Source organism: Carassius auratus, chromosome 27, assembly GCF_003368295.1.
Source record: "Carassius auratus strain Wakin chromosome 27, ASM336829v1, whole genome shotgun sequence".
NCBI classification, from domain to species: domain Eukaryota; kingdom Metazoa; phylum Chordata; class Actinopteri; order Cypriniformes; family Cyprinidae; genus Carassius; species Carassius auratus.
Window position 1 is genome coordinate 8,693,923 of NC_039269.1, and position 26,596 is coordinate 8,720,518.

Sequence of the window (26,596 nt, forward strand, 5' to 3'; positions counted from 1 at the left end):
TCACATCGTATCTACTCTGGACGAGACAAAGCATTGCAAATCATTTGAACGTTGTGTCAGCACGTCGTAAATAGGAGTCAGCAGTTTTCTGTCTGGGATTTGTCGTGCTGTGCTGCATCCAGTGTAGATTTCCTTACTTATTAAGTTCTATTGTATTTTGTTTGCGATGCACCACGCCGCTTGCGTCCAGTCATAATGTGCAGACACAATGTAAGCTGATGTTGCTCTCTGATGCTGGGTTTGACTTTTCATGCCACATTATTTGAAATTAGCCCAGGCCAAACATTGAGGAACCCTGCTTGCTTTTATCTGAAGGTACCTGAAGCTTTTGTCATCATTTATGCCCCGTGAGTTAACTTCAGGAATCAGTGATCAACAGCCAGGTAATCAATAAAGGACTTCCAAATCTTTACAAATAACTTTGGTTTACCTGCTTATTCGTATCTTATCTTTTCCGTATATAACACAACTCTATAAGCCACATTACAAATTTAGGCTCATTTTTTGTTCCACAGCAGCAGAATTGTCTACTGTTATACCATATTGAACTCTCTGAACTTGGTTACAACTGTAAGGCTCCAGAGAAGGGAAGATCAGTCTTAAGTACCTCAGAGTAAAAGACCAAAATGTCTGTATTTTAGGGCAAAACTAGAATAAATGAACTAAGGTACCTTCATTGGGCTTACATTTGCTACACAAAGGAGACACAGAGGGATAGAATGCAACTTAGTGCGAGAATAGTGTAATTAGTTCACATCTTTGTACTGAATGAAATGAAAATGAGAGCTAATGGAGCAAGAGCCTAATGTCTAGGAGAGCCTCGGTCCAGGCGTCCTCTGAGATATCTATGTCTAGATTCTTTTCCCAGGACATCTTCAAATATTGTGTAGAAGAGCCATTCAAATATTCAACAATATTCAAGAAACGATGCCCTTCATGTTGAGGTCAGAGGTCATGCATAAATAAAGATGTTCAGGGGACTGGTAAGATTCAAAATTAGGAATATTACTTTTAACATAATTCCAGAAATGAGGAACTTCTTCTAATGAAATGTAAATGAAAGAATTTAAGCTCTCTCATACATCAAAGTTGGCGAGCTAATAAGTGATTAGGTTTGGCCCCTAATTCAGATGGCTTCGGTTTAATCTTTAACTAAAGGGAGCTAATTTAATGAATATTTTATTTCAGGTAATGTTTATTTAATTTCAAATAACAAACATGCATTTTTATGGTTTTAGTTTTAGTTAATTATAATAAAACTGGTTTTATTTTATTTTATTTCTTTTTGGGACTCAAACAAAAGCCTCCATTTGCTCTGTTTAATCCCATTGCTGTCTAGGAGAAACCATTGAGATATTAAAGAGATGTAATTTGTGATTTGTCCTATGAGAAGAGACCCTGTTTGTCATTATTGATCATAGCATTACCGATGGAGGATTTAGTCACGCTGAAGCCCTCCCACCAACACTCATGAAATCAGGAGTCTGCCTTAATCTGAGCCGTGCTGTATTTCTGATCGAGAGAGAGAGAGAGAGATCGTACCGCAGTACTGTCACACGCTCCTGTGCTCAGACCGGAGTGGAGCACGAGGGACTGGAGGAGAGAACAGGGCTATGACGACTGAAGCGTCCCGACTGCAGCTCAACTGAAGAGGGGAATCTGTCACTCCTCTGCTCCGGATCTGGGATTACGTTTTTGTTCCCGTCTTGGCATCATGGAGTCCCCCACAAGAGAGATCGAGGAGTTTGAAAGCACCTCGCTCAAGTACTTACAACCCGACCAGATCGAGAAAATCTGGCTCCGACTGCGGGGACTGTGAGTATGAGCTTTTCAACAGGTCCTCTTGTGTTTTCTCTGTGTGTGTGTGTGTGTGTGTGTGTGTGTCCATCTAAGAGGTTGACAAACATCCTGAATGTCACTTTTCACCCTAAAAGAAATATGGAACCAGAATAAAGCCTAAAGCCTATTTTAGGACCATTTTTAATGACGATTAAGCTTTTAGTTGTTGATTCTCGTTAATGAAAGTCACTTGCAATAATTTTTTTTCTTTAATTAACATAAATTAGAGGCAGTACAACAATATCATGATGGAAAAAATATATATTTATGATATTCATTTTATACCATATTAAATATTGTTATATTATTATATATCTATTATTATATATATTATTAATATATTATATATTTTTTATTATTACAGTATATGGATACCTTCTGGATTTGCATTAACAAACAGAGAAATAACCAAAAAGTAAATAAAAAAATAAGAAGAAAATAAGAAAAGAATATTACAATGTATTACTTTTTGGATTTTCTCAATCATCATGAATTGTCATGGTCCCCATGCAAAAAGTCTTTATACTTAAATATTGTTTTCTTTTTCTGTTTTTTCTTTTCCTAATATTTATTTATTTTTTTCTATTTTTTTTTTTGTGTGTGTGAAATATGACTTAACTGTTCTGGATGGATGCACCTAAGAATGCAATTGCAAATGCAAAATATTTGCCGAAAACAATTATTCACAAATATTCTTCTTTAAATTGCAGTAATTGATCCAAAGAAAGGGTTTTTATAGTGATTATATTCACGCTACAGTGAGGTCATTTCGCTGAGAGCTGGCAACTTTTTATTAATATGTTTAAAATGCTTCTCAAATCTATATTAAACAGCTCCATCATCTGCAGACAAACTCATATCTTCGATGTCAATCAGTTTTTCTCTCTGGCTGGAGAGAAAGTCTCTATATTGTTCCAGAACTCAGTGAATGAAATGCAATTTCCTCACTATGGGTAAAGAAGAAAAGACGATTGAGAGAAGGAGAAAGAAAAAGCGAATGAAAGCAGGAAAGAGATGAATGAGGGGCGGGCTGTTTGTCTACTCTCATATTTTCTCTCTGAAGGCTGTAGAATAGTAACGTTGCTCTGTTAATGCTGCTTATGAAGTGCTTTTGTGTAGGCATTGTGTCTGTTAGAGTTATCATCAGAGTAAACTGACCTTTAGTTTATAGTTATATTTGTTTATATTGGTCTAATTGTAAATTATTCTTTGGTGCATGTTATTCTAAAGAAGAGATTGTCTGTCTTTATAATCTTTCATCCAAATATAATAACTTGCTCCACCTCTGAAATGACTTTCTTTTTCTGTTGACATCAACAATAACCCTTCATTTTCAACTCCTCCCCTCAGACTCTTCATAATCCAATCAGTTCTCAATGGATAAAATCAAGTCCCTCCTATCTTATTTACTTCGTTAAATATCATATTTCACTTAAACATTCATTAGAGTCATATTACAGAAGTAAAATTGGATTTATGTTGACTTTAAATTGATCTAAGTATTTCGATTTCCTAATTTGAGCATTACCTCCAGCAATTTAGTAAGGTGAAAATATTTTTTTATGTATTCTATTTACTATCGTGGATATTATTATTTATTATTTACTATCATGATGGATAGTATGAAAAAACATTCTTTACATAAACAATAAATTAATTAAAATAAAAAACATTTGAGGGGTAATGGATTTGAATGAGCAAATACTATAAAAATATAATAAATAATTTAAAAAATTTATGAATTAATTAATAAAAATATATATAATTATATATTTTTCAAATTGAGGATTTGTTTATTTTTTAATTTCTTAATTGTCATGAAAATCTGTCCTAATTCTAACATGTCTTATATATCAGTTTCTTATGAATAAAATTAAGTCTCTCTCACTTATGTTTATTGTTAATTGTCATATTTCACTTGAATGTACAGCAGAAGTCAGAGTCAGAATAGTTCACTAAAAATGAAAAGATATATACACTCACTTTAAAATACATGTAGTTTAATGTCTTCTGTGGCGTATAAAAGGAGAATATGGAGAATTTGACAGAACATCTCAGTTGTTTGTGTCTTTATAAAGATAGTAGAAGGTAATCAGTGGCTGTCAAGCTCCAAAAAGCACCATAGAAGCAGTGCCTTTGATGTCACTGCCATCACAAAATGAGGTTTGAATATGCACATTCACACATTTGATGTGTTCAACATAATTACACATCTTAATATTTGTGGGTGAACTATTGCTTTAAGAACTTTGTTGTTCTCTCTTAGAGCCAAAAACAAGAGCTCTTTTTGCCAAAATTGTGTTAGTCCCTTCACTGGGTTTGGATTATTGCCCGTCACAGGACGTCAGCCTGTTTTGCTGGGTTTGGGCATGTTGAAGCAGCTGTATATGTGGATGCTAAAGGTTACCGCAGTGGGTAAATCTGACCGCATCAGCATTTAATCTCACAGAAAGCCTTCGCATTCGTGGACATTTTTCTGCATGGGAGGTTGTGCGCAATCAACACTTCAGTGGTGTGAAGCCGCACTCGTAATTGTGTTTGGGGACTTTAGAAAGAAAAAGGGGACAGTGAGGAGTTTCCTTTTCTAAGGAGTAATTTCAGGCACCAGTGATGATGGCTCATGGCAGGAATGAGTAATGATTGGGCAACTCTGAGTTTTCCTGTGCGTTGACTAATTGCTTCATCGTCCTTGTGTTGTTAATGTGCCTTATGGAGAGACATATATCTGTAGCTGTCAGCTACACACCATAAAAAGCAGGGCTTTAAACAGCCTGTATGAAAAGTTTACTTATGTTGACTAAATGCATTAAAAAAAAGAATAGATAAATAAAAAATTAATAAAAATGACTGGATTTTGATTAGATATCAATCAGGTATACAATAAGAATTTTATTTTATTTTATTTAATATTATTTTCAGAGAGGGCATGATTTTGTGTGTGTTATATGTAAATAACTTTTAACTAAATTTGGATTTTATTTTATTTAAGTTATTTTATTTATTTTATTTAGAAAGGGCATGAGTTTGAATGTGTTGTATGTGGAGAACTTGAAGTAATTTTTCCAAAGTGGATGTAAAAATGTTTTGCAACTTGCAGGGCCATAAAAAACAACCTGAAAATTTTGTGACAAAATAATATAACTCATAAAATGCATTATAATAATAATTATTAATATTCATCTTTATGCTACAATTAAAATAAATACATGACAACTCAGTTTAAATACACTGTGTGTGTGTTTAGTATTATTTATGAAATGAACCCAATATTGTGCACAATAGCTGAACGCAGGTTTAATTAATATGGTGTTTGTTTTGTTGCAGGAGGAAGTACAAGAAAACATCTCAGAGGTAAGGCAGTGAAGATCTGAGGAGTGCTGAACTCATTACCATCCATGTGAAAACCTCTTTCAGTAATAAATGTGATTCTCGAAGACTTGTATTTCTTGTATGTGTTAGCCAAAATCAGTAACATTCACCCAAGCATGGAAAAATCTAGCTGAAACCACCTGAAGGTACAGTAGCTGGACCAAGCTGGTGTAGGTGGACGACCTCCCTTATAATGGTCAGGCTGGTGCTGTTGTTTTTTTGGAATGGCTCCATTAAGAGCTATTAGCATGCATGGAACATTTCCATTCCACAAAATGTTCCAGAAACATGCATTAAGAAAATAAATGGGGTCTGTTATGACTTCCTGTTGACTTCAAGTTGGTTTAAACTGGATTTTCCAGCAGAGGCTGGTATAAAAATTATGTAGCGTGACCAGAAACATATAGTAAATGGACTCGATTTTGACCTCCTGTTGAGTTTTTGTTGAGCTGGGGTTTTGCAGGAGTAACTAATATCAGAAATGAGTTATAGTTTCTGATAAATTTCCATAAGAAGTGATGTCACATGATTCTAGTAAGCTTATGATGGAGTAGAGTTACTTATTGTTTTTGTTTTTTAGATCAAGGAAACAGGGTCAGTTTTGACTTCCTGTTTTTTATTTATAATTTTTTTAATATATTTCTTATATATAATATAAGATATTATATTATATATTTCTTCAGATTTCTGGCAAATTCCCATATATAGAAGCTTGTTTCCACCTTGGGATAAAACATCTCACAATTCAGACTTTTTTTTTTTCATGAAACATAACTCTGAAAAGCAAGATATATTCTGTAAGTGCACAATTAAGTGAAAAGTCAGAATTTTTAGTTTCTGTCTCACAATTCGGACTTTTTCCGTGAATATTCTGAGATATAAATGCGGAATTGTTAGGTATGAATTCAAATTTGTGATATAAATGCAGACTTGTGGGATATAAACTCAGATTTATGGGATTTAAATGCAGAATTGTGAGATATAAACAGAATTGCAAGATGGAATTATGATATAAACTCAAATTTGTTATTTAAATGCAGCATTTTGAAATATAAACTCAGAAAAAGGCAGAACTTTGAAGTAAAAACTCACAATCAGAATTGCGAGACATATAGACTTGGGATTGTGAGAAAGTAAATCGGAATTCTGAGTTTATCTCTCACTGTTCTGATTTTTTTTGCTGAATTGTGCAATATAAACAGAATTGTGAGATAAACAATTCCATCATAAGATCTGGCTGGACGTGATTTATAGAGTAATCGTATGATTGAACAGAGTAACCTTGTGCAAGAATCAGAATTACATTGCAACACAAACCACAGTGCAGTATGTGGCTCTCTGAAAACATCTGTGGAAACAAATGCACTCCGGCCTGCGCTGAGCACTCTGCAATTATGAGTGAGAAGAGGTGGAGAGACAATAAGAGAGAAAGAGAGATGTCAGGAGAGCCGATGCTGAAACCTAGCGTAAGAGAGTGTGAATGAGAGAGAGGAGAGAGAGATGGTGAAGCGGGGTCTAATATTAGAGCGAGAGGGGGTTTAATTGGGGACGGCTCAGCGGAGACTTTCCTCCGCTAACAGAGGGAGGGATGACTTCCTGTGCAGCTCCTCTCTGATTGACAGCTCAATGGGAGTCTTCTGGGTAATTATGGCAAACTCTGTCATTACAGACACAACAGGACAGTTACAAACACTGGTTTGAGAGCATTCACACGGACACACAGGAGGAAGACTCGAGGGTCTTTCACTCATTTTATACTACATGAATTGAGCAGTTATTATCAATGTAACTTACACTTAAAAATTTGTGCGATAGAACTGCAGAATCGCAGAATACAGAATTGAAAAATATAAGTGCAGAATTGTGATATAAACTCAAATTTGTGATTTAAATGCAGCATTGCTACGTAGATATAAATGTATAGATTTGCTAAATTCTGCATTGTGAGATATAAATGTAAAATTGCAGGAAATAAATGCAGAGTTGTGTAAATAAATTACATTTTAAAAGTCATTATAAATTGTTATATTTCACAATATTACAAATTGGACTGCATTTTTTAACACATAAATGGAGCTTTGGTAAGCATAAGTCACTTCTTTCAAATACGTTAAATTATAATTATTGTTCAGAGTACAATAAAGTATATAATATATAAATTATATTAAGTAAAAACATTTAAATATAAATAGGCATTTAATATGTACAGTTAATTGGTGCATGAGAATATTAAGGTTAAGATAATTAAATCAATAAAATCAAATACAATATTTATGTTAATGTTATGTTGTGTTAATTATAAAAATAATTTTTTGTCTGTTTTTTCCAGAAAGAGAAATATTGAAATATTGTCAGAATCAAGTAATTGTTACAGCTACAAACTCTACTTTAGATTTTTTTGGTGTCTTTGAAAATTGTGATTTATATTGCTTTTGGTTAATTTCATTTTGAGTATAACGCATTGTGGGACACACTGTTCTTTGATGAGGGATTTGTTTAATATACATCATTTTTTGTATTCTATACATTCAACATTTGCATGCAGGAAAACAGTAGTAGTGTAAATGTCCCTGTTTCATGATTCCTGATGTCTTTCCACAGCTGCCCAATCTTGATAATGAGAGGGCTGATTTTTTTATGATTCATGCTAATTACATTCCTCTGATGCTCCTCCCACTCCTTTCACTTTCTCCGCCCCTCTCATCTTTTCTCATGTCTCTCTCCTCCACCCTTCTTTTCCTGTCGGGTGCTGTTTTGAGCTGATCTGCATGTGTGCGCGGAGCTCTGTGAGATGGTAGTGAGTTGCTTTATGGGAGCAAAGAACTTTTTTGAAATTTCAAATGAAATCTGATCATTTCAAAAGAGCAAAAACGATCTTTCTTCCATAAAAAGGCTGGTCCCTTTAAAGTATTGACTTTCATGTTGGTTTGTTTTGGCAGTTGTAAATGGATTTTTCCTCTCTGTGAACCAAATAAACAGCAGTCCAGGCAGTTCCTTGCACTAGTAATTTCAGGCCTCCGTATCGTCTGCAGTGGCACCATAGATCAAACGCCTGCGCAGTCCTAAACTCTCACTCACATCAACTTTGCAGCAGACTTCATATCCTGTCAACACTCAGATGAACACAGATGATTGCTTTATTCACCGCTGAGTATCTCTCCTGAGGTTAATGAACCTTTCGTGCCACTTTATTACCTCTGCCCTCCTGCGCAGTGGTGCCAGGCATCACCAATCCATCAGCGGCTCCGGCTCGGCCGGCCCGGTCTGACAGAGCCTACTAACAGGATGGATATTGAGCCAGCTCCCGACCAACTATTAATTATTTACTCTGGCTGATGTTTGTCTTCAAATGAGTGTGTGTGCGTATCAGTGGCTAATGGTGGAACGTTTTTAAAGAAATGGTTCCACAAAAAATGCAACATGCATTCGTCATCTTTCACTAACCCTCATGTCATTTGAAACCAGTATGACTTGATTCTGAACACAGTCTTCTTGCTGTTCTTTTCCATGATGTTATAGGGCTGCAACTAACAATTATTTTGATTGTCAGTTAACCTGTTGATTATTTGTTTGATTCATTTTATAGAAATGAATGAATAAACATGTTCTTCCATGTCTTCACCGCCACACATTTTGTATAGTGAACAAATACCCTATAAATGTATTAATGTCAGCTATTTAATAAATGAAATAAATAAATAAAAAAGTTTCAAATTGGGATTTTAGATCATCAAAATCAAAAAGTTTGTGTTTACAACTTTGCATAATATGTGTGTTTACTAGGTATATTTATTATAAATACATGCACATATAAATTGAAAAAAAAAAATTAATTGTCTAAGAATTTAAATTGCATATAAATATAAATATTTTATAAATATAACATATTTTTCTTAAATGTATGCATGCATGTGTGTGTGTATTTAAATATACGTAATAAATGTACGCATAAATTGTAAACACATACAGTATTGTTCAAAATAATAGCAGTACAATGTGACTAACCAGAATAATCAAGGTTTTTAGTATATTTTTTATTGCTACGTGGCAAACAAGTTACCAGTAGGTTCAGTAGATTCTCAGAAAACAAATGAGACCCAGCATTCATGATATGCACGCTCTTAAGGCTGTGCAATTGGGCAATTAGTTGAATTAGTTGAAAGGGGTGTGTTCAAAAAAATAGCAGTGTGGCATTCAATCACTGAGGTCATCAATTTTGTGAAGAAACAGGTGTGAATCAGGTGGCCCCTATTTAAGGATGAAGCCAACACTTGTTGAACATGCATTTGAAAGCTGAGGAAAATGGGTCGTTCAAGACATTGTTCAGAAGAACAGCGTACTTTGATTAAAAAGTTGATTAGAGAGGGGAAAACCTATAAAGAGGTGCAAAAAATGATAGGCTGTTCAGCTAAAATGATCTCCAGTGCCTTAAAATGGAGAGCAAAACCAGAGAGACGTGGAAGAAAACGGAAGACAACCATCAAAATGGATAGAAGAATAACCAGAATGGCAAAGGCTCAGCCAATGATCACCTCCAGGATGATCAAAGACAGTCTGGAGTTACCTGTAAGTACTGTGACAGTTAGAAGACGTCTGTGTGAAGCTAATCTATTTTCAAGAATCCCCCGCAAAGTCCCTCTGTTAAAAAAAAGGCATGTGCAGAAGAGGTTACAATTTGCCAAAGAACACATCAACTGGCCTAAAGAGAAATGGAGGAACATTTTGTGGACTGATGAGAGTAAAATTGTTCTTTTTGGGTCCAAGGGCCACAGGCAGTTTGTGAGACGACCCCCAAACTCTGAATTCAAGCCACAGTACACAGTGAAGACAGTGAAGCATGGAGGTGCAAGCATCATGATATGGGCATGTTTCTCCTACTATGGTGTTGGGCCTATTTATCGCATACCAGGGATCATGGATCAGTTTGCATATGTTAAAATACTTGAAGAGGTCATGTTGCCCTATGCTGAAGAGGACATGCCCTTGAAATGGTTGTTTCAACAAGACAATGACCCAAAACACACTAGTAAACGGGCAAAGTCTTGGTTCCAAACCAACAAAATTAATGTTATGGAGTGGCCAGCCCAATCTCCAGACCTTAATCCAATTGAGAACTTGTGGGGTGATATCAAAAATGCTGTTTCTGAAGCAAAACCAAGAAATGTGAATGAATTGTGGAATGTTGTTAAAGAATCATGGAGTGGAATAACAGCTGAGAGGTGCCACAAGTTGGTTGACTCCATGCCACACAGATGTCAAACAGTTTTAAAAAACTGTGGTCATACAACTAAATATTAGTTTAGTGATTCACAGGATTGCTAAATCCCAGAAAAAAAAAATGTTTGTACAACATAGTTTTGAGTTTGTACAGTCAAAGGTAGACACTGCTATTTTTTTGAACACACCCCTTTCAACTAATTGCCCAATTGCACAGCCTTAAGAGCGTGCATATCATGAATGCTGGGTCTTGTTTGTTTTCTGACAATCTACTGAACCTACTGGTAACTTGTTTGCCACGTAGCAATAAAAAATATACTAAAAACCTTGATTATTCTGGTTAGTCACATTGTACTGCTATTATTTTGAACAATACTGTAGTTTTATTTTGTATGCATTTAATCATGATTGATCAGTTGACAGCCAAGGAATTTAAATATATATAAAAAATAACACTTTTTGTTTGGAATGTCACAATTAGGCATGTAAATGAGAAGTAAAAAACAAAACTGTTCTGATCATATTAAACATTCATTTATTTTTCTTTTATTTTAGATATTAATTGGGCCTACTCACATGTTACATATATAGGATTTCAATCAACTATGGTAACTTTTAAAGCTAAATTTAGTGCAAAACAACAAATAGTAAATCAATAAATTAAAAAAAATATTTTGGGTAACTTTTATTGTACTGATTTCTTGTGTGTGCTTCCTTTGGGAAGTTTGAGGTTCACAAATCTGTTTTGCTTGTCACGATAAGCCTTTGAGAAAAATGGAAATATTCTGGTAGATTTGTAACTTTTACAGAAAATATACATCGAATGTAAGTTAACGCGACGCTCACACACCTGAATAACCAGAGTTGATTCATTTGATAAATGTAAATGCTATGTAAGCAGTCCTTACAGCATGATGTGCTATATTTCTAAGTAATATAGTAACTTTGTTGGAAGAACAAACAGGTTAATCAAGTCTTTATTAATTAAAATGATTAATTTTATTTTATTGAAAAAAGCAGTAAGGGCATTTTTCAGAAGAAAAAGGTCAGTGACAACACTGACAAGTGAAAATATGATTCTTTAGCTGGGTTTGTGACCCTTGTATGATATATTAAAGCCCCCCTCACTCACTGCTGGACTTCTGCATTAGTGCTGCTCTGTTATTCTTCTCCTAATGAATCAGGATTAATTGTGCTGTTAATGGAATATTAATCAGTGCTGGACAGCCTGTGTTTCACAGAGAAACCGATCTCTGAAATGCTCAGAACAGACCTCATGCAATTAGCCACGGTTTGAAGTATTATATTGAAAGGGAACGTTAAAGCAGTAAATCTAGTCTGTGTTTAAAACATTAGTATGCATATTAGTGTCTGGTCAAGAATGGCTTTGTATGGTTAATAAATACAACTGAATTAAGGACACAACTTAGTATTTATTTGTATGCAGGAGACTTTAATCTGAACGAAGAACACAAGGAATATTATTTTTATCCATTGTCTTCTCATGCAGTGTTTCAACATAGCTTGCTTATTAACTTTGGCTTGTTGACTTATGAATATTTTATACTCCAATACAGAGGATATGACCAAGCTAATTTACTCTGACATCATTTGCTATTTATCTTGCATGCTAAGGGAGTTACTGTCACTGTTTGAATTGCTCGTGCTTGCTAAACTATAAGCCGTGTAATTAGTCCCCCAAATTTCTTTTACAGATCATGATTTATTACTCATACGATATGTTGAAGAGAGGTGAGCTGCTACTTTTCTACTTGGACGTGCATTGAGTAGACCAGAATAGAGATTTGGGGGTGGGCTTTTTGACTCGGGCAAGTAAACAACCACCTTAACAACCGCAGCAAAACCTTGGCAACCACCTACATCATCCTCACACTGTTGTGGCGTGTTTGGCACAGACGAGCACCTCTCACATTTGATGGAGATGAATAGCAACTAGAAGGTAAAATGTGAGGAGGACACAGGCAAAGGAACTTGTCATTTTGTGTGAAGTGGACTGCGGGAATCAGAAACTCCTCCAGAAACCTGGTTCTTGAAGTATAAGTTGAATGAGCAACACAGTATATTCTGCATATAAACATAAATAAACTATTACATAAAGATATTTAAGTCTCATATGATCATCAAGGTTGCATTTGTTTGATCTAAAATATGGTCAAAACTGTAAAAAAGTGAAATATTATTTCAATTTAAAATGTGAAATTTATTCCTGTGATGCACAGCTGGATTTTCAGGATCATTGCTCCAGTCTTTAGTGTCACATGATGCTTCAGAAATCATTTTTATACGCTGATTTGTTGCTCAGTTGTGTGGTTCTTATTATTATCAATGTTAATACTACTGTTTTTCCTGCTTAAAATTTTTGTAGAAACCATGAACCATGAATCAGGATTTTCTTTGAGAAATAGAAAGTTTAAAAGAGCAGTGTTTATTGGAAATATAAATCTTTTGTGATGTGAAACTGAATGTGTCCTTGCTGAATCAAGGTATCCATTTATTTTTCTTTTGCCAAACTTTGGTATCGCATTACAAAATTTCCACAAAAAAAGTAAGCAGCAAAAATCAACATCAGTTTTCAACATCAGTAATAATAAGAAGGAATAAATCACATAGTGAAGTATATTATATTATATACCTATAAATTATATATGTATATTTTTATTGTTTGTGTATTATATTCAACTGTAATGAATGCATGTCTTTTAATTCAACATGCACCCTTAAAATACTGCTCAATAGAGAACCATTGTGTCCATAAACACTAGCTGATGATTGTGCATTGTGTGTGTGTGTGTGTGTGTGTGCGTGTGCGTGCGCCAGGGCAGTCTGCCAAAGAAACCCATGATGTTTTCATCTGATGGAGTAATATGTAGATTTAGTGGCCTTTCAGAAATCGGATTGCTTTTATTGGATTACATCGGGCAACAGTGTGACTAACTGACCTTTTTTCTCTGAAAATAAGGACAGAAATCTTTATTTCCCCCGAGTGCCGGTCCTCATCTATCCCTGGAAATGTATTTAGTCTCAGTGCAGTTTAATTATTATGGATTTGCAAAAATCCAAGCAAGTTTGGTAACCTCAAATTACACGTGCTAAATCTGTTGATCTGTCCCAAAATGCACTGCGTTCAAAATCAATTCATACTTAACAATCCAACTCTAAACCTCTACAAAATAAGCTCCACAAGATTGAAAACGGTCTTTATTCCTCTTTTTCTGATTTTCAGTTAATTTCACCCATGCATTTATTAATTCATTTGCATGTTCATGGTTCTCTAAATGCTGGTTAATGGTCACATGCATGGCACGTGGTTACACAAAATACATAGATACAGATACTCAAGAGTCTCCTGCGATCTTTTCTTCCTATAGTGTCTCCAGCATGCCATCTGCATCCCTCAGTAACTGTGCTCGTCTATTTAATCCAGATTACTCCTCTGTTTTTCTTTTAACCGACACATGTCAACACAACCCAGCAGCGGCTGCTGATTTCCTCCAGTGTTTGTTTATGGGATGTGCTTGTGTCATTTACTTCCGATTTGTGTGGATACACAAGAGAGGAATACTGGATATAGATTTTGTACAAAAGCTCTTACAACTTCATTTCCTCTTCATTTTGTGCCTGTGTGTTTGAGAATAAGTAACTGTGTTTTTGTAGGGAGACTATACGTCCTCTTTTTCTCTGGCCAGGATTTATAAATTGCCTAAAATGTCTGGTATTTGGCTTTGTTTTTTTACTCATTTACTCATGTTTTCCTATAGTTTCAAACTTGCTGATGGTGAAAACTGGAAAGTGGTTTGACCAATAGCGTGCAGGCTTTATACATTATCGACCAATCATAAAGCACAAGAAGGTGAGATCAACAAGCAGTGCAAAATATATATACAAATCATGCATGAGGGGTGTAGAGAGACCGAAAATAGCAAAACAAAGACATTTTAGGTCATATTTTTACTCATGTTCGGGGGAAAAAGAGGGAAAGAGGACGTATGGTCATCTTATTTTATTCACTGGAGGCATATCAGAGACTGTCTGCCTCAATGGTTGTGTGCTTTAGCAAGTGAATTGATCTATACATGATCTAATTGAGACAAATGTTGACTATAAATATATTAAATTCATTTCTTGTATTTTCTACTATGCATTTTGCTGATCTCATAAAGAGTGCTTAAAATCAATGTGTTTGATTTGAGTTAGTATGCTGTATAGGTGGCAGACTATTTAGCTCACTATGGATTGGAATAGTGCACCAGTCACCCATTAGGATCCTCATTTATCACTTTAAATGCTTTGGTTAGAGCACAGGAGTACTTAACTCTCCGTTCCTGTTCATTTAAAAGCAGCTTCTACATCACAGCTCTCTTCTTCTAACAGCAGCGTGTTTGATCACAGCCGTTTAGAACTCGGTCGCTTGTTCTGTAGCTACATTTTTCTGTGATTATGAAACACATATTTCCTCTATTTACTCCCTGAGTCTTTCTGTCCGTCCTTGTTCTTCAGGCCTTTTACCCATGGAGACGGAGAGCATGCTGTTCATTAAGGCTCTCATTAACCGTCTAATTACAGAGTAAAACAATGCGCTGACATTTCTCCAGACCCCGGCAACACAGTGTTCCATCATTATTTCAGATCGTTCCTCATTAATTGATTCCCTGCCCAGTCTGACCCTTAACCCACTGATTGGCTGCCGCTGAGAGAGAGACTGAGTGAATTAGTGTGGTGTTGTTTCAAAGTTGTGTTTTTAGGATATCTCATGAACCTTTGAATGGTAAAAGGAAAAAATGGTTGCAAGGGTTTGAAATTTGATAATAGCCAATGAATGGTAGCTTGAAGCAGACATTTAGGTGTTTTAACCCCAAGACACACTGTATGATTTTCGGCTGTCCCAGGTGAAAGATTGGCGTCATGAAACAATGCACATTTATCTTTCTATCTCAAAAATGTCATGTTTAATTCAATGTTACTTGCCTTTTCTCTCTAATTACTTGTGAAAATGGTTTCAAAGCAAATCCTACACCAATGTTTCCACACTGTGCACACATCTGCATCGAAATGAGCATTAGTGTGTGTGTGTGCGTCTGTGTGTTTTTAATCTTGGTGTGGTGGCTGTGGCTCTGCCCTCCGTTGCCCCGCTCAGAGATCAGCGCTCTAATAAGCTGTTGGATTGTTTGGCCATCACATCTTCTTTGGATTTCAAACTGTTTCCTGGAAGAAAAATAACAGACCAGGGATTAAACAAAGCTTGAAGCGGGTCTCATAATGCATGCGGTTTGAGTTTAGCTGTCCCCTTTGTTCTAGCTAGTGCTGCTAGCTGTTAGTATTATTGCTTGTATAGGCCTAGCACCTAGGGCTGGGGATTTGAACCAGCCCATTGCATTGGCATTTAGGCATACTCGGCTCTGTGTGCACATGCAATATCTTACAGATGAACTATTTTCACATGAACAAATAGTTGTCAATATCTTTTGAAATTTCTTCAAAACTCTCATTGTTCACCAGAGCCCAAACCTGCAGCATCTGTGAATTTCTCACATTGATGCAAATTCAATCGGAGATTCATTAGCCACGAAAACATGGCCTCGAAGCGATTGAGCAGTTCTGCATGAATATCTCATGAGCAGTCAGTGTGAATGGTGGCTTTGCTTGGGGGAGTGAATTTATAGCCCGTTGGATCAATAAACGTTCAAAATGGAAGCCACACTATGGGCTCGAACCGCTCTCCTCTCTCTGGCAGAAATCACTTTTCCACAGCTATAAAGGCTCATATGATGGATGAATAGGGTTGATGTTTAATATAATAACTCTCATGCTCATAAATGCTCAAGGATGTTAGCTCTAGGCAGCCAACTTGAGGCGTGTTGAGCATCCCAATAGACTTTAGCATGCAAACATCCATGGTTTCCACAACACAATCTCATGGCAAGTTGAGAGTATTTTGCTATCTGGCGAATTGGTACTGTTGCTTATTCGCACAATCCCCAGTGACAGTTTGGGCTGGACTTTTTATGCTTTTTTTTTATAAATTTTTTTTATGTTTTTGTATGATCCACATTGCATGAATTAATATGAGATTGCCTTCTCATAAAATAGTTACATTTTCCAGTAAGATCAGGTTGTTTTGTTTCATTACCGCTACAACAAACTCTTAAAAATCAAGGTTTTTTAATATATGCTTCTATGGTTGCATAAAGAACTTTTAACATTCATGGAATCTTTCTATTCCACAAATGGTTCTTCATAGTAGAAAAAAGGTTCTTTAGATTATTAAAATGTTCTCAACCAATGCTAATTTTTAAGTTGTGATAGCTAATTGCGACAATGTTTTTTTTTATAGTGTCCAAGAGCCAACAGTAGTTGAGTAGTACAGAAGCTAGAGCAAAAAGGTAGCATTGTGTTTGTTTTCAGCTGTTTCTTACAGTTTGTAGAAGTGTAATCTGATGTGTTTAACCTGATTTAAATATATAAGATAATAATGATTGGAATATTATCTGTTTGTTTAGATGTTACCACATTAATCATATTTTAGGTTACCTGGCAAAGCATTTTTGTGTAAGAGAAGCTTGAAGAAAGCAGACTTTGTTCCAGCAGGTCTGACATCATAAAGGTGAATAAACATCTTGCGAATGCTCAGGATTTTCCCCATACAGTATTTGAAGCATGCATCTGAGGTGAGGCTGCAGATATTCTCCTGTGGCAAAATATAATCGGCTGAAATTTCTCATGAAATTATTTTGCTTTGCTGAAGTTGATTGGCAGCTGCTGACATGGGCGGCTGTGCTCATCCAATCAAACGTCATGTTCCACCCGCATGTCTTGAGACATCTGTCAATCCCGGCTGAAACCAGCTTTGTGTGCAGAGCGTTAAGAATGGCTATTGTTGCCATGCATCTGATGGATCTCAAACACAAGCCTGTTATAGTTACTTTCTAGAACAGTTTGCATGCAGAAAATAACTGACTGTGTGGAATAAACTCCCTAGACACATAGAGTAAAATCTCTTGTAGGGTTATTATTGTTAACTCAGAGTTAAACCATAAAACATTTTTATTACTCAAAATAAAAATAAAAATTACTGAAATAAAATAAAACCTTAAACTTACTTTACTTGGCTAGTTGCCAAAATAGTCAATGTAGTTTATGTAGTTTAACTTAATGTATGAAAATTAAAAAAATATTTTTAAGCAAACTAATAAACAAAATTAGTAAATGCTATATAGAAATATTTAAATAAATAAATAAAAAATGTTTAAATAATTACTTCACTAAAATTTAAGTGAAAACTATATATTGAAAAAACTTATTTGCCTGACCAACAATTCTGATTTTTATTTAGTTACTAAAATAATTAAAGCTAATTAAACTAATGCTGTTAAAAAATATATTCTGTGGACATTTCTTAAGTAATAAAATTAATAAATAAATTAAAATAATCTAATAAATTAAAAATAATAAAAATTACAAAAACAATGACATTTCTAAAACTTTTACATTAAGTAAAAACAAAATATGTATAGACATTTTAAAATGATATTTAAAGTACAAATAAATTAAAACTACTTAAAAACAACAAAATTACTAAATTTCTAACTCATATTAAAGTGAAAACTAAATATAAAAAAAATATTAAACAAAACAATATTATCAAGTACTGCAATACTAAATCAATGATACTAAAATAACATTTTAGTTATTTTTACATATTTTCAACTCTTTTCCTAGATTGCAATGAGGTTAAATTAAGAGCAAATAGAGGCTTGGCAAAAAAAGAGCTAAGAAAGATGTCAGGTCTCAAACTAATTGAGAAACCTTTGAAACATAGCACTACAAAAAAGTAGTCTTCTAATCTGACACAACTGAAATGTTAGTGTTTTATCTCGCATTACTAGTCATGTTGAGTTTGACTGAGGTTTAAGAGTGTGATTTGAGATCAGGTGTCGGGATGAACAGGGCCGCTGGGGTTTGGGTTTTCTTTTCTTGTCTTCAGGCAGCTGTCAAAATGTTGAGTGCAAATGTTAATCTTCCTGTTTGACTGCATCGATGGCACGCCGTCACTGTGTGATTATCATGGTGACAGCCGTCCAGCCGCTTCACTGGTGTCAAATCACTTTTACGGTGGAAAACACTACCTGTGCTGGAGGACGCAGGTGGGACACAGCTGCAGTTTGTGCTTCCTGAATGCCCGCATTTGAATGTCAGATAAATATTTTCTGACCCTTTTGCTTATGCATTCGTTTTTTATGTATATACTATAGAAGTAGTTTCTTGTTTCTGCATCTCAGGATTTAGTTGTTATGTTTTCAGGGAGGGAGATGTAATATTGATCTTTGTTTTGCAGAATCGAGAGCTGAATTTGTCACGCTGATGCTGGCTTGTGCTCTCAGATAATTGCTCTGTAAAATGAGCAGCCATTCAGTTGTGTTTTAGAATGAATGTATGTGCATGTGCTTGTTTTACAGATTACGATGCTTGGTGAAACAGTTGGAGAGAGGAGAGGCGTCTCTCGTGGACCTGAAGAAAAACCTGGAATATGCTGCCACTGTTTTGGAATCGGTCTATATCGAGGAAACAAGGTAAACTGTGTGGGTTTTACACTGTTATTTTACTTTCCCACTCCCTGTTGCCAAAGTATAAAAAATACTGAAATTATAAATGGGAAACAACAAAAAAAATTGTAACAGCTATGTCATTCCAAATTGATTGGTTTTCTCTTGCTGTTTCATGACTCCACTGCATTGCTCACGAAACTGTAACAAAGCATTATTCAGTCTTTTCGTGTCAGATGCTGATCCTGCTTTTTTCACACAATCCTTAAATGGAGTTGTTGTAAAGGGAAAAGTGTAAAATTGGTCCAGGATCAGTCTAATGGAGCCTTAAGCCCTTTACTCAGATAGAGGTTGATTCAGTTAGCAGTTAAAGATCTGTGTGCTTCAATCCCAAGATTGTTAGACTGAGTGAGTGGTCACAGGGGTCTATGCTACTGCTGCTGTGTCCTTGAGCAAGACCTTAAAACAAATGATTCTCTGTTAAGGATGTAAATATTTTGAACACTACCAAAATGGAAATATCGTGTTCTATTTTTTTTTTTTTTTTTACAGCACCTTTGAAGTGCCATGCCAGTGCAATGGTATATGAATATGATAGTCTGTGATATTAACTGTCATATTATACCATAGTTTTTTACCATTGTGAGGATTTTCAGGCAGTAATCTGGTTTAATGTGACGTAAAAAAAAAAAAAAAAAAAAAAAAAAAATATATATATATATATATATATATATATAATTAAATTGAAGCCTATTAAGGAATCTTAAGATTTATTTTGCATTGGGGCATTATTTTCTTGAGAGCATATTTGTTTCTTATTTAAATGCAATTAAAAAAAAAAAAAAAAAAAAATATATATATATATATATATATATATATATATATATATATATATATATTTTTTTTTTTTTTTTTTTTTTTTTTGCTTAACTGCTGATTTATGTTGGTTTTAATTAAAGCTTTATTTTATGTACATCTATATTTATTGAAGCCATTTTAAGTGCAGTGTAGTGAAACATTTTCCAGTCATAAGAATCACTATTTGGAGTAATGGGAATTATATATAAAAAAATAAGAAAAAAACAGTTTTGGCTAGTATTGCTTAGTATTGGCATATAAATGAACACCTGCGGTATGAAACGAACCAAAAAACTCCATCCTTATCAGTGCTGTTTCATTCCCTCTCAAAGACAGTGTTTAATATCCCTGCAGGACGACGCAGTCTCCATCACAGCGCTCCAGTGCCTCTAATATCTTTTTATTTTGACGAGCAGAGTGAAGAATAACAGCTGCGAACATCTAGATGGCAGAAATGATAAAAGCTTATGGAATTATGTAACTTGAACGTCATTGCGGCGCGGGATTACAACAAACCGGCTCACATGCCAGACCACAGAGACCACCGGTCCGGTCTGATCAGATTCATGTTCGCTCTGTGATGTTTTGGACTTAAATCCGTCATAACAGCTAATGCCTGGATACACAGATGTTTATGGCACAGTTTCTGCGAAGATGGTTTTAGTGGTGTAAAATCCTTAAATGTGAATCCAGTGCCATTTCAAAGCAAATATTTTCTTTTCCTTATTTACAAGTTACAACACACTTGGAATTATCATAATTATGCGGATGAGGGATGAATTAGTCCTAAACCAGTTAGTCTTGGCTCGAGCATCAATCACAGTTTAGAATAAGTAAAAATAGTCAGTTATCCACCTTATATGCACGGCAATTACCTGTCACAGCTGATATTTTAAGTGTAGGTGGAGATGACATGCATAACGTGTCTTTCCCTCCCTCCCTCCCTCTCTTTCTTTCTCTAAGGCGATTGGTGGATACCGAGGATGAGCTCAGTGATATCCAATCAGATTCTGTGCCGTCAGAGGTCCGTGATTGGCTGGCCTCCACCTTCACGCGGCAGATGGGCCTGATGCTTCGACGGACCGAAGAGAAGCCACGATTTCGCAGCATCGTACACGCAGTGCAGGCTGGGATATTCGTGGAGAGGTGGGGTTAAAGCAAAGCAGTTTGCTAAAAACTCTTTCATGTTTTCCTTTTCTTTTACCCTTACAATTTAAACAGGCCAATAAACCTTAACAATTTCTATGCTTTTTTCATGTGATGTCTTAATGTCAAACCCATTCATTTCAAATGATCAAAGAACATAGTGTTATATTAATGTTGTTTATATTGTATTACAGTGTTGAGTACTCGAGACTCGGACTCGGTCTTGGACTCGGTCTCGAGACCGTATTTTAATGGTCTCGGTCTTGTCATGGACTCGTGTGCATTTTGACTCGGTATTGACTCGGACTCGAACATATTAGGAATCGGACTTATGCCCGAGTCCACTCGAGTCCCAATCAAAATATTTCATGATTATTACTGTATGTTCATGTTTATTTAAATTGATGTATGATTGACACATCTAATGACTGGTGATTTTCTTTTGACGTGAGATGTTAGCCCAGCAACACACTGGATGCATGGCGCAAGCGTCTCAGCTGCGTGGCGTGTCTGTTTTTAATTCGGCTCCCATGTTAACAGGTTAGATCAGGTGTGCTCAACCCTGCTCCTGGCGATCGACTGTCCTGCATAGTTTAGCTCCAATCCTAATCAAACACACCTGAAGCAACTAATCAAGGTCTTCAGGCTCACTTAAAAATTAAAGGCAGGTGTGTTTGATTAGGGTTGGAGCCAAACTTTGCAGGTTAGTCGATCGCCAGGAACAGGCAGACTGCCTGCGTGAGACGCGTGGAAAACCCGTGCATGCTAGAAATAGAACCGACGCCTATTTTTCACGCGACACGCGTGCATGTTGGAAGCGTTTCCAGGCAAAATATACTAGGAAAATATGTTTATATGTCATTTTGTACACAAATACATATTAATTCATGACATTTGGATATTTGAAAGTCTATAGGTTGACATAAATTCAGATATAAATGTAATTTAAAAAATAAATTAATAATGATCTATTGTCAAATATTGCACCTGTCAAACATACTCTATTTTGCCGTCAATACTGTTGACAGTGTCCTATCAGTAGGTGTGTAAAAAAATAAAATAAAATAAAAAAAGTTGATATTGTTGTCATGAAGACAAGAGCCTGGTTTTTGGCGGCCTCCCTCTGTCACCTACAGCCGCAGCAGCGCGCCAAGCGCCGCGTGCAGGCACGCTTCTGGTGTGTAAAGACACAGAAAACGCGAAGCAGCCACCACGTTTCTGGCACGCAGCAGAGAAGCCACGCAGCCAGTGTGTCACCGGCCTTAAGTTACCCTCCTGCCATCCGCCTGTAGTGATCCCGCTTTCCAGAAAGCCACGTTGCTACATTATTTCTCTCAACTGTGTTATTTTTACAAAGTAGGACAAAATGGTCACAGAAAAAAAACAAATATTGTTTAATTAAATTATAAAATGAATACAGACACAGACTGACTGTCTCAACACTAAACATCTCCCCCCAAAAAATGTCTGACAGAATGCATTGAACTTATATGGCAACACTGTTGTATTATAAAATGTACAATTTATTTATTAAAATATTAATATGATAGATTTTGAATTTATAATTAGCTTTTTTTTATATTTTTATAGTAGTAATTTTTTGATTTGTGCTTCTGTTTTGATTTTGATTCTGAGTTTGCTTTTGCTTTAAAGTTTTAGTTATATATATATATATATATATATATATATATATATATATATATATATATATATATATATATATATATATATATATATATATATAATTTGTTTATCTATAAAATTAAATATTTCTAATTTCTCAATTATATAAATATATAAATAATTAATATATTTATAATGAAATATATATTATCTATATACTACCCTATGTGCAACCTTAATTTTTAATTTCCATATAGCTATAATTAGTTTATTCTGGCTTCAGTTTTGTTGGTTTTAGTACTTCATCCTAGTACTTCAACTTTTTATTTATTTCAGTTAGGCAGCATCTAAATTTTGTTTTATTAATCTAATATTTATTATATTTCAACTTTTTTTATAGTTATATAGAATAGTAAAATATTCATAATTTTGTTTTTAGTTAATTTAATCAACACTGGAATATATATATATTTTATACCTAAGAACACAAGCCAAATTCTTCCAGTGCTCATGAATTGATCTGCTTCCTCTTCAGTTTTTCCTCTTGCCAGGCAGCATTAAAGTCTTCAGTGAAACGATTATAAATCTTTGTGTTGAGCTCAGAGTGAGTCAGCGTATGAATATACATCATCCTCCTGACAAGTCTGAATAACTACAATCACTTTGCCACAGTTCTCTCGCTCACCCGTTAGCATCATTTCATTAAATTCTAATGCATTTCAAGCAACACTGCACAAACAAATTGCTTTGACAAAGCATTTCCTTAAAGAAAGTGCAGGTTGTCTTCTATGTTTGATGTGTTGGGGTTTTGTAGGTGAAGATGAGGGCATTGTGTGTGAAGAGCCTGTGGTCTGTGCTGCTGCTTTCACCTGATGTTTTCATCTCGTTCTAACAGAATGTACCGGAGAACCTCTAACATGATGGGACTGAGTTACCCTCCATCTGTCATAGCTGTGCTTAAGGTAAAACACACGCACGCACACACACACACACACACCTGCATTCTTAGAAACAGGCAGTGTTTTATCTTTCAGCTTCTTTCTCGTGGTTTTGCTCTAAAAGTTTCACACAAAAAAAAAAAAAATCAAAAACCAAAACAAATGTTTCTTCAACTCTGGCTATTTTTGGCCATTTGAACTTTAGAAAATAAACTTTCAAAGCATACTTTTTCTCTTTGAGTTTTTCATGTACTTTGTATTTGTTCGCTAACAAGAGACAGAAGATTTTCATTTTTGTCATTTTCCCCTGAAAGTCCAGAACATTTCCACCATGTCTCAGATGATGTAGTGTGTATTAATAGCTTTCTGTGGTGGAATTAAATCAAAAATGAAAAATGGTTGGCTCCTTTCTTTTGCTAAGGGTAATTTCATAGCAAGCTACAGATATATCCTAAATACACGCAATCAAATAATGTTTTCACACTTCTTTTATTTAATTTGACAACATTACAGCTGAAATGCAAATTATATACAAAAATCCATTCATTGATTCATTCTTTGTTCAAATTTTGTCATAATAATTGTAGTAACCAATTTAAAATTGTATATTTTCGTAATATAATACATAATTATTATTTATATTACAATATTTTTATTTATTAATCCATTATTATTAATTGTTGATTATTTTGTAATCAAATGACTAATTATTGATTATTTTAATAGTGATTAAATTATAAAAATTAATAGAAAATATTGCTACAAATATTAATACAATTATTTAATTGTATTCATTTTATATTTATTTATTTTGTAATTGTATATTATGTATTTGATTTATTTTTGTTATGTATATACATTTATATTCATTTTATATTCATTTCACAAACATAAAAGGCACTTTAAAATATAAATGAAGTCATAATACGGTGCTTCCTATAGGCAGTTTTAATATAACAACAAAGAAAAGTTATAGGGACATAAAAGTGTCCAAAATATGATTTACTCTTAAAGGAATAGTTCACTCCACATCCGTGTGCTTGTTTCTGGGTTTTTCTTCTTCTCAGAATGTGGATAAGTGGTCTTTTGATGTATTTGCTCTGAACGAGTCGAGCGGTGACCACGCTCTCAAATTCATCTTTTATGAGCTCCTCACCCGATACGACCTCATCAGCCGCTTCAAGGTGAGACTGCTCTGGTGGAAGTGAGAGTTGAGGGCCGTGATGCTCTTTTTTAGAGTTGTTAACTCTGTCTTTCTGAAAGATCCCCGTCTCAGCGCTGGTCTCATTTGTGGAGGCTCTGGAGGTGGGATACAACAAACATAAAAACCCCTACCACAACCTGATCCACGCAGCCGACGTCACTCAGACCGTGCACTACCTGCTCCTCAAGACGGGGATGGTGGTAAGATGAAACACAGACACAGAGAGATCACATCAGAGGCCCACGGCTGCAGGGAAATAGGTCAAGAGGTCTAATATCATAATAATTATACTCCCTTCTAAGATCTTTTGTGCACATTACAATTGTTTCTTCATGAGGAAGACATTCCCACTATGCACTGCACATATACTGTATACACACACATACAGTACATGCATACATCAAATAAGGCAAATATGTAAAATATAATAATACAATCTAAGAAAGGGTAATTTCCTAAATACCAAATAATGTAAATGAAAAAAGAAGAAGAAAAAAAAAATTAATATTTTATTTTACATTTATTTAATTTTTGTATGATCAGTCTTTTATTATTAGGGAGTAATGAGATTAATTTAGCAATATTTGTATTAGATGTTAGCATGTTGCTCAAATCTAAAGAAATGTATTTTTAAAATATGTAAATGTATTCATGCTACACATTTGCCAAAAATACTTTGTACATATTATCACATTATAATTTTTTATATTTATATATCAAATTAAATATATGCATTCATTTATTATAGTAATAGTAATAAATTCAAAATATACCTATTATTTATAATATATGTTTTTTTTTTTTTTACAGTTTTCTTGTTTTAATATTATTTATATGCTGTCTTTTTATTATTTTAAATTAGTTCTTATTCATACAGTTTTCATTTTAATTTTAGTTTAAGTTGTAATAAATTTTTGCACTTTTGTTATTTTTGTTGGTTTGTTTTTGTGCATTTCTGTAGAGTTTACAGTATCATTCATTTCAGCTGTTGTTAAACTATTTAGTTTTTACTTCAACCTATTATTTAAGTAATTTTAGAACTTATTTCAGTTAGTTTCTAAAGCAACATTCAAATTTTTTATCATTTTAAAATAATTCTAATATTTTTTTTCATTGCCAAAACTGTTTTAATATTTCTAGTTTAACTTCACAATGGAAGAATTGTGTTATAACAGGAAATATAAAATACAACAACACTCAGTCACTATCTTTCATTATCGACGCTTCACACCGAGCTCATGCTGCATAGACTGGCTGGTTGATTATAATGATCTAATGTTACGTTGTTCCATGCAGATACGGTGTTAATCATCTTGATAATGTTACTGTGACAATATGTCGATACCTGTGGGCTCCAACTCAAGAGTAACTGCACAGAAACCCAGCGGCGTAATCATTCATTCTGCTGACAAACACACACACACACACACACACACACCTTAAGCTTTTTTAAAGAACAATCATCAGGACAATCATAAAGCAGCAGTTTCTTTAAGAGAAACTTTCACTCTTTACTCATGTAAGGGTCTTAACATGGCATTGACCCAAATCGCTTTATCTTCCGTCTGACCAGCCATCACACAATTAATGTTTTCTCAGAGAGCCACTTCTTTCATCACAATGCACTTCAGTGTTTGTTCTGCACACTAGACTCAAGACAGATGAGGTGAGATGGTGTCTAATTTCTGATAGGTGATTAAATATTCAGATGCAGTCCTGCGGGAATGCAGCAAGCGTCCTTCAGAGCACGTCTGTCAACATTTGTTCATTATTTCACTGCTACTGCTTTTTATTGCTCTCAAATAAAGATTTCATTGAGTTCTCACTCATGTTTAATTTAA

At 34.7% G+C, this 26,596-nt stretch overlaps 1 protein-coding gene across 3 annotated transcripts in view; it reads left to right on the forward strand.

The window, feature by feature from the left end:
- LOC113045355 (calcium/calmodulin-dependent 3',5'-cyclic nucleotide phosphodiesterase 1C-like) overlaps positions 1-26,596 on the forward strand; it is a 63,863-nt gene that overhangs the window by 25,355 nt on the left and 11,912 nt on the right. For 2 of the 3 annotated variants that reach the window (XM_026205693.1, XM_026205694.1), the window contains exons 4-8: positions 18,900-19,013; positions 20,808-20,990; positions 23,509-23,575; positions 24,619-24,735; positions 24,815-24,955. In XM_026205693.1, coding sequence (XP_026061478.1) covers positions 18,900-19,013; positions 20,808-20,990; positions 23,509-23,575; positions 24,619-24,735; positions 24,815-24,955 — 622 coding nt within the window. Of the gene's footprint in view, positions 1-1,456; positions 1,816-5,163; positions 5,191-18,899; positions 19,014-20,807; positions 20,991-23,508; positions 23,576-24,618; positions 24,736-24,814; positions 24,956-26,596 lie in introns of those variants that run through there. The other variant, XM_026205695.1, reaches the window with a different exon arrangement.